A 13,220-nucleotide genomic window follows, 5' to 3' on the forward strand; every position below is an offset into this window, starting at 1 on the left:
CAAAAATGAAACCTTCATCTGGTTGTAAATATTAAGATTATACCAGCAAGAATGAGTCTTTCTGTATAAAAAAAGATTTAAATCAAGTTGTACTGATTAGTGATTTAAATCAATTTGATTCAAATCCACCCTGATCATTGGTAATAATAATTAGCAAAACACCACCCTGTTATGGGCTATCATTGGTCTGTACCTTTGCCCACATGGTTTGACTTCAAACCACACAGGTAAAGGAAAACATTTAGGACGGTAACCTTGTTTTAATTCAAGGCTTGTCCCCATGGGTGGGCATCTGTGGAGGACCCACACCCTAGCAGGGGCTGACTGACCTGATCTCCCTGGATGTGCTTCTCTGCTTCGCCAGGCATCCTACTTGTTCACTGAGGAGCTGCCTTACAGTGAGTCGGACCATAGGTCCATCAAGCTCAATATTGTCTCCCCACAGTGACAGACAGTGGCTATGCAGGATTTCAGGCAGGGGAGCTCTCTCCCAGCCCTACCTGGAGAAGAAACTAGACCCGGCATAGGCAAACTCCGGCCCTCCAGATGTTTGGGACTACAATACCCATCATCCCTGACCACTGGTCCTGTTAGAGATGATGGGAATTGTAGTCCCAAACATCTGGAGGGCCGGAGTTCGCCTATGCCTGCATTGGAGATTGAACCTGCGACCTTCTGCATGCAGAGCACATGCTCTACTCCTGAGCTACGGCTGCAGTGGGTCAGTGTGTCTGGCTGTTGACTAAAAGTTGGGTGGTTTGAGCCCACCCAGCGATGGCTGTGGGCAGGATTCCTGCTTTCGACTAGATCAGTGTTTCCCAAACGTTTTTGGGCAACGGCACACCTGCTTACCGGAAAAAAATCTCGCGGCACACCACCATTAAAGCCCCGCCCCCGTGACGTCAGCGCGCAGCGTCACGCCGGGAGGGACGCACAAAAATGAAAGTTTTTTCCCTCCCCCTTGCCGGGGTGGGAGGAGGCAGCAGAGCGAGGGCAGCTGAGGCGGCGGCGGCAGCTGAGGCGGCGGCGGCTGCGATAGCGGGCGGAGGAGGAGCCGTCGCCGGGAGTTGCTGCTGCTGCTGTTGCTGCTGCTGCCCGGACATGCCGGCCTCCTCCTCCTCCGCTGTCTCGCGCTCCTCCCTTTTGCGCGCGCTGCCCCGCCGCTCGGCACGACCACCGCGGAGCCGCCCCGGCTCGACGCGGATCCTCCCTGCCGCCTCTCGCCGCCGCCTCTCGCCCGCCTCCCTCCCACGGCACACCAGCCGGTGTCTCACGGCACACTAGTGTGCCGCGGAACACCGGTTGGGAAACACTGGACTAGATGACCCTCAGGATCCCTTCCAACTCTCCAGTGGTACCTCGGGTTACAGACACTGCAGGTTACAGACGCTTCAGATTACAGACTCCACTAACTCAGAAATAGTACCTCGGGTTAAGAACTTTGCTTCGGGATGAGAACAGAAATTGGGTGGCGGCGGCGCAGCGGCAGCGGGAGGTCCCATTAGCTAAAGTGGTGCTTCAGGTTAAGAACAGTTTCAGGTTAAGAACAGACCTCTGGAACGAATTAAGTTCTTAACCCGAGGTACCACTGTACAATTCTAGGATTCCCTGAGAGACAGAACCTGCCTCTTGGTCTAGTCCAGAAGGGATGAGCTTTTCTCAACCTGTGGGTCCCCAGCATAGCTATCAACCTTCCCTTTTTTGGCGGGAAATTCCCTTATTCCAGCGCTGTTTCCCGCTGCTATCTCGGATTGTTAGATATTCCATGGACTGTCCCCGATACAGGTAATGAACTTTCCAACTCGGCCCGGAAGCTGGGCGGCGCGTCACTAGTCCATCTGCTGAAAAGTCTATAGGGAAGGCGAGAAGGCGCCTCCCCTCGGCAGCCAATGGGAAGGCGGCGGAAGGCGGCCCAATGAGGAGGCAGAAGGAAAGAGCTCCGCGGCCAGTAGGAGAAGGGCAGGAGGAGGCGCGGAGAGCTGAGCGTGACGTCCGGGGGACTCTGCGCCAAGCTTGTAAACAGACCCTATGGAGGTTCTGTTAAAGGTACAGGGTCTCTTCTGTCTTTGGGGTGGGAAGGCAGAAGCCGGCAGTTGGGGTGAGAAGGGGCTGCTCAGGGAAGCTCGTGAGGCCTCGACGCAGTGCTGCTTCTCGAAATGAGAGGTGTACTCTGCACATGCTCAGTGGCACTCTTTTTTTTGCACGGTCTACTCAATATGTTCCAGGTGTCAACCCTGCGTTTGAAAACAGGTTCCAGAGCTGTGATTTTGAAAGAAACGGAATAATACCTTCGGGTATAGGGCGGCATATAAAGTCAATAAATAATAATAATAATAATAATAATAATAATAATAATAATAATAATAATAATAATAATACTTCAGTTCTTGCGATTGATTGATTGATTGATTGAATTCTAAGAAAAAAATTGTGTGTATGTGTGTATGCACCATCTTGGGTATAATTTTAGACATATATATTATATATAATTGCATACAAAATGAAGTAAAAAAAAATTCTAGTGTTTAGAGCAGTGGTTCCCAACCTTTTTTTGTCCATGCCTCACCTAAGCATCTCTAAAATCCTGATACCAGCCCCCCCGTGACATATAATTCTTATTATTCAAAAAGAGAACTCCTATTCATGTGGAGGAAGCCTAAAAGGCAATTAACTGTTAATAACTCATTATCGAATTGCCCCCTTATGGGGTGTGTGCCCCATATTGGGAACCACAGGATTAGAGTGTTGGGCAAGAACCAGGGAAACCGGAGTTCAAAGCCCCACTCAGCCATGAAGTTCATTTGGATCAGTCAGTGGCTCTCAACCTACCTCACAGGGTTGTTAGGAGGATAAAAATGGGGGGGGGGAGCATATGCACCACCTTGGAGGAAAGGTGGAACGTAATAAAGAAACAAATAAACTCTGCAACATTAACAGCATTTAAGTTTTGTAAAATGGTATGTCTTAGAGATCCCGTTTACTTCTAAGTTATGCCCTCTTGACTGAGAAGACATTGATCCTAATGCCAGGTTGTGCAGATTGATTTTGGTTACCCAGTTGTGAAGATGCTTGATGGCATCTTAGTGTGGCATCAAAAAGAGTGTCCCAGACCTCAAAGCCCGAAGGCCTAGCTGAAGGATACATTTGGGCGGGGGGAGGAGGGGGACAAGAAGGCAAAAAAGAACGGGATCTATGTGTGTGTGTGTGTGTGTGTGTGTGTGTGAGAGAGAGAGAGAGAGAGAGAGAGAGAGAGAGAGAGAGATTGAAGCAAGGTATGGGAAAACAATATATGAATAATGGGGAAGGATAGGGAAGTTCTGTACTGCAAACCCTTTTTCTTCCACACCATACACTTGAAGTGCGTGATTTCCACCAAAGAATTATGGGAAGTATCAAAATTCAAGTCCACAATGTTCATAGCAGCCCAAAAATTTTTCAAGTTACTGCAAGACATCTTTGTATTTCATCTTTGTCTTTGTTTGCATAAATGAACAATAAAACCTGATGGACTATATTGACAGATACTATTATTATTATTATTATTATTTAGATTCTCCTTGTCTCCTCTACAAGATGAGGAGCGGATTGTTTTGTATTATTAAAATTATGTTAATAATTTATTTATTTTTTTAAAATGTGGAAACTTTGGTGTGTTATGGGTGCTGGGAACTGTAGCTCTGTGAGGGGGTAAACTACAGTTCCCAGGATTCTTTGGTTGAAATAACATGTTTTAAATTAATGGTGTATATGTAACCTTAAACTCAGACCCGTGGGAGAAGGCTTTTGGTGACCAGGGTGGGCACCCTTGCAGAAGCTTTGAAACATTTCATTCTGGATTTATTTACATGCTCTCATGTCTTCGCTGACAACAAATTCTATCAAACTCTGGCTCAAACTGAGGGTTGGTCTTGGACAGTTTCTGGTGCAGGTGTTGGCCTTTTCAAAGATGGGGACCAATAGCTGAAGGTATCACAGACCCAACAAGCTCCAAATCCTAGGCTGTGCAGCAACGTATGGATGATAATCTTCAGGAGGAAGCAGGAATGAAAGGCAACACTCTGGAGAGTTCTACTTTTCATCAGCCCCACAGGCTGACCTCTCAGCGACGAGTGGCTGAAGAATGTGTCAGGTATGGAGAAAGTCCAGGCACAATACTGTTACCAGGTATTTTCTAGTGGGATGTGCTTGTAAAGGGCCATCGGAAGAATGAAAAATGACATTCCAGTGGTAATGTTGAGTTGCAGTAGGAATTCATATTGCAAAAATGACAGGAGGGGGGGGAGTTGTAGGAGAGCCATGCAGCATAGAAGGGGGGGGGGGTACAATTTAGGCGAGATAACAAGACTTCGAGCAGTTTGGAGGGATAGTGTCCTCACTAGCAAGTGTTGCGTTGGGTTTTTTTTTAATGCCAGCATTTACACTTTAGGAAGTAAATTGGGACCATGCAGGTTACTAATGAGTTCGAATTGGCCGTCTGCAATTAAGGAATACTCGGACTCAAGTCTTTGTTCTAGAAAGGACACTATTTCCCCCTGTGTCAAAATTTCCTTTGCAATGAGTGCTAGTCATTTTCATGTTACTGTTTTTAATGAAAAGAAAGTTCTTTCCCCCCCCCCCTGCAAGAACGGACAGGGAAGATTCTGGGGAACCTAAAAGCAGCACAGCCGATTCATAAGAGTCATTCTGTGGTAGTTGCTTCCAGGCTTTGCAAGATCCTTTTCTCTTGAAACTTCCTCCTTCTTTTTGTCTGCTTCCAGCACCCAACCACTAAGGAGCGCTGGAAAAGCCTGCCCTCCCCTAACATGCTCATTCGAAGAAGGCATAAACCGGAAAAAAGCCAAGCTTGCTGGTAGAAGACACATGAGTCCAAGCCTTGCCCCTCCAGTCCCTCCAGTGCTGGAACTGCAGGGGATGTCTTACGGACAAGTCTTCCAGAATTTGGATCTCCATAACCAGTGTCCTTTCAGTATGCCACAGTGCAGGAGGACTCCAGAAAATCCTGAGGCTGCCCATGCAGCCCCTTACATGTCCATCTCTGCCCCTGCCAGACCAGGAGTGGATTTGTCACAACCCCCGTCACTGAGTCACCAGCTGATGGGTTGCTGTCATCAAAACACACACGAATGCACGCCTGTCACAGACAACAGCAGAGTGACGAGTCTGTACACTGAACTGATCAGAGAACTGGAGCGGCAGGTGGCAGAGTTGAGGAGAGCGCTGGCGTCTCGGGAGGAGGCTGCTGTGCGGCAGGAGAAGAGGATCCAGGAGCTGGAGCTGGAGAACCGTGAGCTGAAAGCTCTCACCCAGAACTTAGAGGAGCAGAACGACTTCCTGTCCATCAGGAACAGTGCAGGAGGAGGAGCACCAGCCAAGGTGGTGCTGGGAAAGGGACACCCTCTCTTTGGTAAAAAAAACCCAGTAACACCTAAATGCTGCTTGCAGTGGGGGAATAGAGTTCTACACCAGTGCTCTCTCCAGTCTGTACTGGAAGTTTCAAATGGAGGCAGTCCATGAGGACGTCTCAACAAGGGATGTGGTGTGAGAGGAACATACTAGGGGTAGTGTCCAATATGGCTATGGGAACAGGGCCTCCACAAGTTATATAAAGTGTAAACTGCAACCCAGGAGGTAGTGTCAAGCCCACAGTGCAGGGGAATTTAACCCTTCTCCCTGGGCCTTTTTGTAACTTCATATAGCCACCTCTTGCTCTGAGGTGGTGCTGTGGGTTAAACCACAGAGCCTAGGACTTGCCGATCAGAAGGTCGGCGGTTTGAATCCCCGTGACAGGGTGAGCTCCCGTTGCTCGGTCCCTGCTCCTGCCAACCTAGCAGTTTGAAAGCACATCAAAGTGCAAGTAGATAAATAGGTACCGCTCTGGCGGGAAGGTAAACGGCGTTTCCGTGCGCTGCTCTGGTTCGCCAGAAGCAGCTTAGTCATCCTGGCCACATGACCCGGAAGCTGTACGCCGGCTCCCTCGGCCAATAAAGCGAGATGAGCGCCGCAACCCCAGAGTCGGTCACGACTGGACCTAATGGTCAGGGGTCCCTTTACCTTTATAGCCACCTCTTGCTCTGAGTTGCCATGTGCCTTGCAGCAGGAAACATACAAGTACCATACATCTGTTGTCTTCCCCACTGGGCAAAATGAAGTCGTTTATTGTTTTCCACATGACTTCCTGATTATTTACAATGTAATCCACACGGTTGAAAATTCCGCCGCTTCCAATCACTTGCTTGTTGTGTCTATTAAGTGCATGCAGACAAGAGAGGTCTGCCATAGCTGTGCTTCGATCTAATGACTGCAAGCATCGGGCATGTTGCGTTTTTCTTCTTTGCTGAACTTTACCACTGAGGTGTCCCTATAGCACTGCTGGTTGTCTCTTCATATATGTTGAAGCTAAATGTGAAGCAGACAGCGCTACCAAGAAAAGGGAAGGGTAGGAAAAAAGAGCCATGTGATCCCTTCCAAATAGGAAGTACAGTAAGCCTGCAACTTATGTACATTTAATTTGCACACATTCTGTTTTATAAGCTTGGCAAAGGAGGAGGAGGAGGGAGGAGAAGGAGAAGAAGAAAGAGGTTGGATGTTCAGGAAAAAAGGCTTTGGCAATCTCATTTATCATTGAACCCAATGTGTTTTGACTATACACAATTTTGGCTTTAGACACGATCCCTGGAATGTAACTCCCACACAAGTTGCGGGTTTACTATGCTTTTAAAAACAGCAGCCTCAGGTCTCTGCTCTCAAATCCAGGTAGCACATCATGGGAAGATAACTACACATACTACTTTTCTGAGAGATTTTCCAGAAATCCTGTCTGATGTACAGTTCTTGTTGTCTGTATGTGCTTTTCTTTCCCCAGATGTCAATGAAAACAATATTCAGTTCCTCAAAAGCCTGGTGGCAGTGCTGGAGAATGTCACACCTTCACAGGTAAAGGTGCCATGTAAAGGGGATAAAAAACAATCACTCGGTTGTTTTTTTCTTTGAAGAGTAAAGTGGAATTGTGAATGAGAGCTGTTATGGTTTAGTATTCCACTACAATTGTCATCTTTATGACAATTCTCTGGTATAAAGCCAAGAGTCTCAGGCTTGTAGTTCAGGGCCAGCCTGTAGGTAGTTGACAAAATTACTGCCTCTATATCCAAGAATAGGAAGTACCCAAGAATAGAAAGTTTTCTTTCTACGTCAGCAGCTGACATTGATTGTGTGAATACAGGTTCAATTTCCAACTTCTCTAGTTTTTATTTTAAAAGGATTGGGTAGCAAGTAGTGTGAAGGACCCTGGAGAGCCCTTGCCGGTTATGGTAGATAATGTCAGGCTTGGAAGTACGCAAGGATACAAGAGAATATTACAATACAAATGGAAAAACAAATTTAATAGCTGTCAAGGCAACAAGAAATAACAGTATGAAGAGAAGATTGCACATGGGTGAAGGGAAGTAGTGGTTAAAGAGGGTGGGAGGTATAAGGCAGTAATTGGAAAATTGTAGAGGACAAATGTGCAATTTAGGAGGTTAAGAACAAGGAATTAAAAGAAGAAGATTTAAGTTAAAGAATAGTAAAATAAGGAAATCTGAGAAGAATTTAGTACAAATGAAAACATGAGAGTCATGTTACTGCTTCTATCTTGGTTTATTTTGGTTGTAAAGTCTTCTGTTATAAAGGTTTATTTTCGTTGTAAAGTTCTCTGTTGTAAAGATTGTACATAAAATCAATAAAACATTATTTTTTAAAAAAGATAATGTCAGGCTTGGTAGACAAATGATCCGATTTGTTATGAGGCAGCTTCCTGTGTAAGTCTATATACCACACTCTTTCTCTTGTTCTTTACTCCCAGGTATCTGTATCTTTTTCAGGTCAGTGGTCTGCAGCCACCACATTCTCTGGAAGATCAGAGGCATGCGCCAGCCACTGTGCCACATATCTCACCAGGTTGGAGGATACTAAACACAGAACCAGGTGGCTTGTCACCCTGGATAAATGCAGGAGATGGTTCAGGAAGTCCCATTGGGCTCAGTGATGCCACCAGCACATGGGACAACCATGTACAAGAGACACTGTCTGATGAGTCACCTGTATGGGCATTGCCAATGGAGGTAGGTGATGGGGGAAGAAGTCTCTCTCTGACCAGACGCTGCAATGATGTTAAACATATTGTAAGGCATTCATTCAGAGGGAACATTGGGTGGCATGAAGCAAGACCTGTCTCTGTTTGATTCAGGAGGAAAATGGTTCACACCTCTGCATCACAACTCAGGCAGAACTGTGCCACTGAGCTGTTGCTTTGTGGCAGAGTGCAACCAGTTACTTGCATTTCCAGGTAAGGCCCCCAGAGAGCCAGGGACCTGATGTCTTATGAATTAGCTTCCTGTGTCTGGCCATTAAATGAGGCCTTTCGTTTAACTTGGCTGATCGGTATTGCCACATTCTCAGTGCCTGTCTGGAAACAACTCCATGGGACATTAAGATAACAGAATAAAACAGCCATGCAGGGCACCATTTTATATTCCATGTTTTAATAGCAGCTTCAACCCATTTTCAAACCGAAGGAGGGAAGTGCAAAATACAGTGCAATGTTGTACCAGCCTTGAAGATTAAGTGGAATGAGAGTCGCTGTGCTTATTCATTAGGAAAGCAAAAGACGCCTGCAGATTCAGACCTAAAGCATATATAGTCCAGTATCCCATTTCCCACAGTGGTGAAACAGACACCACTGAGAAGCACACAATGAGGATGTGAGCGAAGTAGCGCTCTCCCACTGTTGCTCCACAGCAACAGATATTCAGCGACATTCTCCCTCTGGTCCTGGGGACATCATGATTCTTGGCAGCCCATCCTATCATCCACAAATTTGTTTAATCTCCTTGTAAAGCCATCTGAATCAGTGACTGTCACTACATCTTGTGGCACTGAGTTCCACCATTTAACTATGCCCTGGACACCATCCCTGAAATGTAGAATCAACTTTAGCTTGATGCTCCTGCCCATTTTCAAAAAGCGGGCAGGAAACACATACAAAGCAATGCAATGTTGCATCAGCCCTGAAGATATCGGAAAGAAAATGGGTGCACATGTTCAGGGTGTCATTCTGGATGTCAAGTTCAAAACCGTATTCAGCACCTGTTTTCAAGAGGGTAGGAGTCAAGGATTCCGTTCAAACACCTGGACTTTACTAGTCTGAGTCAGGTAGTGGCAGCTGCTTGCCTTTCCACATCAGGAGAGACATGCACAGGCCATGGTTGATGCTGCCGCTGAGTTGCGTCTCCTTTTACCTCCTCATGACTCTGGTAAACAGAATCAAACAATAAAGCTCCGATGTTTTGAGAAGCTTTCCTCCTGGACCTTTGGGAAACAGGTGTACAGATTGAGCTTTCAAATACAGAATATAGAATTGTATTGACAGTAGTGTATACCAACTAATATTCAAATATCTCAATCGCCAAGGTAGACACCATATAATATTCTGAAATTTTCCTCTTTGTCCCCTAACTGCCCTGCTGCTTTTGAAAATGGACCTGTAGTGTCAAGCATGTTTGCTCTCCGAAGAGAGAAATATATCAAGATATGTGCACAACATGCTTCACTTCAATCTCTCAAAGTGTGACCCATGTTGTCTTTCTTTAATGGAGGCAGGAGTTGAGCCGGGATTTGTCCTTAAAACAGAGAATGTTGTCCTGAACATGTACACCAACCTACATCTCTGTTATCAAGAGAGATACTGGTGGTGTGCTAGATTTTACATTTTCCTCTCCATGTTCTTCTAAAAATGAGTATGAGCTGTTATTGAATTTCAGTTAGATCGGTGCAGATTTGAGTGCCTAGTATTCTCAGCCCTGGTTATACAACTACTAAACATTACAATTTCCTGCCAGGTAGGTTTCAACACAATCAAATCCACACAGAATACCAAAAAGGTAAACCCAAGTGCGGCTTTGCTTGTGTGAACTGGACTGAATACAGCTAATGTTTTGTAGAGCGTAGCTTTGCTGCTGTTGCATGTCAGTGAATGTTTGAGCCGGTTAAATACTCCTCAGCTTGGTTCTGAATGGATCTGCAGCATCACAGTCTAGCCTCCTTAGATGCAAGAGTGGGAGAAAGGGGGCGGGGCTTCACCATCACACCTGGCTTGAGAGCAGTACATGTGAAAAGGATCTAGGAGTCTTGGTTGACCACAAACTTGACATGAGCCAACAGTGTGACGCGGCAGCTAAAAAAGCCAATGCAATTCTGGGCTGCATCAATAGGAGTATAGCATCTAGATCAAGGGAAGTAATAGTGCCACTGTATTCTGCTCTGGTCAGACCTCACCTGGAGTACTGTGCCCAGTTCTGGGCACCACAGTTCAAGAAGGACACTGACAAACTGGAACGTGTCCAGAGGAGGGCAACCAAAATGGTCAAAGGCCTGGAAACGATGCCTTATGAGGAACGGCTAAGGGAGCTGGGCCTGTTTAGCCTGGAGAAGAGGAGGTTAAGGGGTGATATGATAGCCATGTTCAAATATATAAAAGGATGTCATATAGAGGAGGGAGAAAGGTTGTTTTCTGCTGCTCCAGAGAAGCGGACACGGAGCAATGGATCCAAACTACAAGAAAGAAGATTCCACCTAAACATTAGGAAGAACTTCCTGACAGTAAGAGCTGTTCGACAGTGGAATTTTCTGCCAAGGAGTGTGGTGGAGTCTTCTTCTTTCGAGGTCTTTAAGCAGAGGCTTGACAACCATATGTCAGGAGTGCTCTGATGGTGTTTTCTGCTTGGCAGGGGGTTGGACTCGATGGCCCTTGTGGTCTCTTCCAACTCTATGATTCTGTGATCATAGCGCAGCTTTATAGAGTAACATAACCTCCTCCCATTGGACAGGAGAATGGGAGGACGAAGCTGGAACTGGTCCCCAACTCGCAAGTCTACGTTTCCCACCACCAGCTGGAGGACCTATCCCAAGTCTCCACTGACAAGCCTGAGTTGATGACCAGACGCTTGTTGGATTACTTCTTCTCTCGTGAAACTCTTGCCCGGTCTTCGGCCACTGGACAACGCATCGCCCACAACAACATGACCATGGAGAAGCCCACCCCATTGCCGGTTGCTGTTGTAAATGCTATCAAAGGTAGGGGATGTGGCGAGATCTTAAATAGTGCTGATAGGGAAAAGCAAAGTGTGAGCAGGTTTACAGTATTTCCTCTTCGGTAAAGATTGGGGCAGTGCCTTTTTATCCTAGCTGTTAAACCTAATTTGCTTTACTCTCAGATTAGAAATTCTGTTATAAACTTCCTCCTCATTCTCAACCTCAATGATTATCTAAAACCACTGTGTATCCCCTAAGCACAGTCAGTATGTTTTTAAAAGGCCTTTTGGCTGTATACAACTGTTATTTTTTATTTTATTAAATTTATATGCCGCCCTTCATCTGAAGATCTCAGGGAGGTCCACGAGATAAAAATGCAGGAATCGAAGCACAAAATAGTTAAAACAAAAATAAAACAATAACCCCCACCTCCCCCATAAACACATTTAGAAGGCCATAGACCAAGGCTTGGTTGAAGAGATACGTTTTCACCTGGCACCTAAAGATGTAAAATGAACAAACCTCCCTGGGGAGAGCATTCCACAAACGGGGAGCCACTGCAGAAAAGGCCTGACTCAAACTAAGTTGTGTCCATTAATTTCAGCGGGTTTACTTTGTGACTTGCATGGAATACAACTTGTAGTTTAGTTTGTATTTTAAAATAATGTTTCCTACAAAGCTGGAGTCTGCACACACTGTGCTTTGAACTTACGCTGTATGATCAAGGGGTTTGTGAAACTGCAATTATTATTAGGATGAGGGAAGTCAAGAAAATAGGAGTTATGTTGAGAAAAGATATTTTTGTCATGTTTTGGTCCAAGATAATGTGCAGCCACGGAAACCGTTGGGACGTTTGTGAACTTGGCTTATATTATTATTGAATCATCATCAGGTGTTTATAGGCTTTTATAGGGTGACAAAAGGTTGTAAGCTTATGTCGTAATATTTAGTGCAATGCTATGACCTCTCAACTTTTTCTTTAAATATACATGATTTTTTTAAAAAGGTCGCAGAAAAAAAGCTTTACAAATAAACTGGCTGCACTAAAACAAACAAAACCCTCCTAACTGTTGGCTTTTGCAGAAAATTCCCAATTCTTTGAAAATTTGGATCATGCAAACATGTTAAGATCTGTGTGCTTCACTTGCGTTCATTCTTCTTGGAAAAGAATTTGGACTGGTTTGGAAACATACAAGCTGAACTGATGTTTCCTGTGTGTCACCAGGAATAACACTGAACTAAGCCTCTGCTTCTGTCTCTCACTGTGCTTGCACCCCCACCTACAGAGTACGTCACCAAAACGTGTGGCAGAGGCTGCAATTTCAATGCGGTGATCAACAGTAAATGTGGGACCTCCCGAAGGGCAGTTAAGAAAATGATTGACCCGGACTGTCAAAGTGGACCGAATGGCGTTACAACCACTATTTTCCAAGAACCCCTCAAAGGGTAGTACAGTAACCCATTTTGAGACCAGGATGACACAGATTTGGGTTCCTTCTTGTGCAGCAATAGTGGCAGATGGAGATCATGGAGACCAGGTTCCTATGGATTGAGTCTTAACTTGCCAGTGCAGGGGACAGGGAAGAGAGGATGGAATTCGTAATGTCTCTCTTGGAAATCTCAGCAAGTGGGACGACCACAGAACTCTTCATTTCAGGAAGCCTTGAATGGACGGGATGAGAACTTGACTCCCAAGTATTTTCTGAGCTACGTGTTTGCCTAGAACAGTAAAGCAGTCTGAAAACAGATTTCCCTATTCTGTTACCTGAGAACCGTAATTTTAATTTATTATCCACTAGCATTTCCCAAAATGGGACCACCTCACTCCTACTTGTTTTTTAAGTTTACTATCTCACACTCAGTTTTACCTTCAGCTGCAAACTGTTTGGTGCTACTGCCTTTGTAACTCGCCCACGGTCCTCTCAATCACCATTATTTTATGAAGGTGGGAAGGTAAGTCAGATATCCATTTAAAAAGTCACCCGCTGGGGGAATTTGAGCTCTCACCCATTTCCTCTGCAACCCTCATCTCCTGCATACTGGTCTGGACAGCCAACCATGGAAGCCACTTGTTACTGAAGCAAAAACATGCAAGACACTAGCTTCTAATAAATGTTATATTTCTTGTAAATAAGACATGTTTCAAACTGGAG

General features: G+C 45.4%; 1 protein-coding gene across 1 annotated transcript; it reads left to right on the forward strand.

Moving 5' to 3' along the window:
- The first annotated feature begins 1,825 nt into the window (after positions 1-1,825).
- LOC308571131 (uncharacterized protein) lies at positions 1,826-13,219 on the forward strand. Its single transcript, XM_081166547.1, has 7 exons — positions 1,826-2,046; positions 3,917-4,129; positions 4,758-5,404; positions 6,863-6,933; positions 7,860-8,099; positions 10,863-11,109; positions 12,354-13,219. Exons 2-7 carry the CDS (start codon positions 4,014-4,016, stop codon positions 12,515-12,517), a joined length of 1,485 nt encoding a protein of 494 aa, XP_081022673.1. The 5' UTR covers positions 1,826-2,046; positions 3,917-4,013; the 3' UTR covers positions 12,518-13,219.
- The last annotated feature ends 1 nt before the right edge of the window (position 13,220 follows it).

Source organism: Podarcis bocagei, assembly GCF_964188305.1.
Source record: "Podarcis bocagei genome assembly, chromosome: 13".
NCBI classification, from domain to species: Eukaryota; Metazoa; Chordata; class Lepidosauria; order Squamata; family Lacertidae; genus Podarcis; species Podarcis bocagei.

What these genes read in the sequence shown, in the direction of transcription:
- LOC308571131 (XM_081166547.1), top strand. Translation starts at nt 4,014, where the DNA reads ATGGATGATAATCTTCAGGAGGAAGCAGGAATGAAAGGCAACACTCTG. An exon ending in GTGGCTGAAGAATGTGTCAG is followed by an intron (nt 4,130 to 4,757) that starts GTATGGAGAAAG and finishes GTCTGCTTCCAG; the next exon opens with CACCCAACCACTAAGGAGCG. An exon ending in AAAGGGACACCCTCTCTTTG is followed by an intron (nt 5,405 to 6,862) that starts GTAAAAAAAACC and finishes TTCTTTCCCCAG; the next exon opens with ATGTCAATGAAAACAATATT.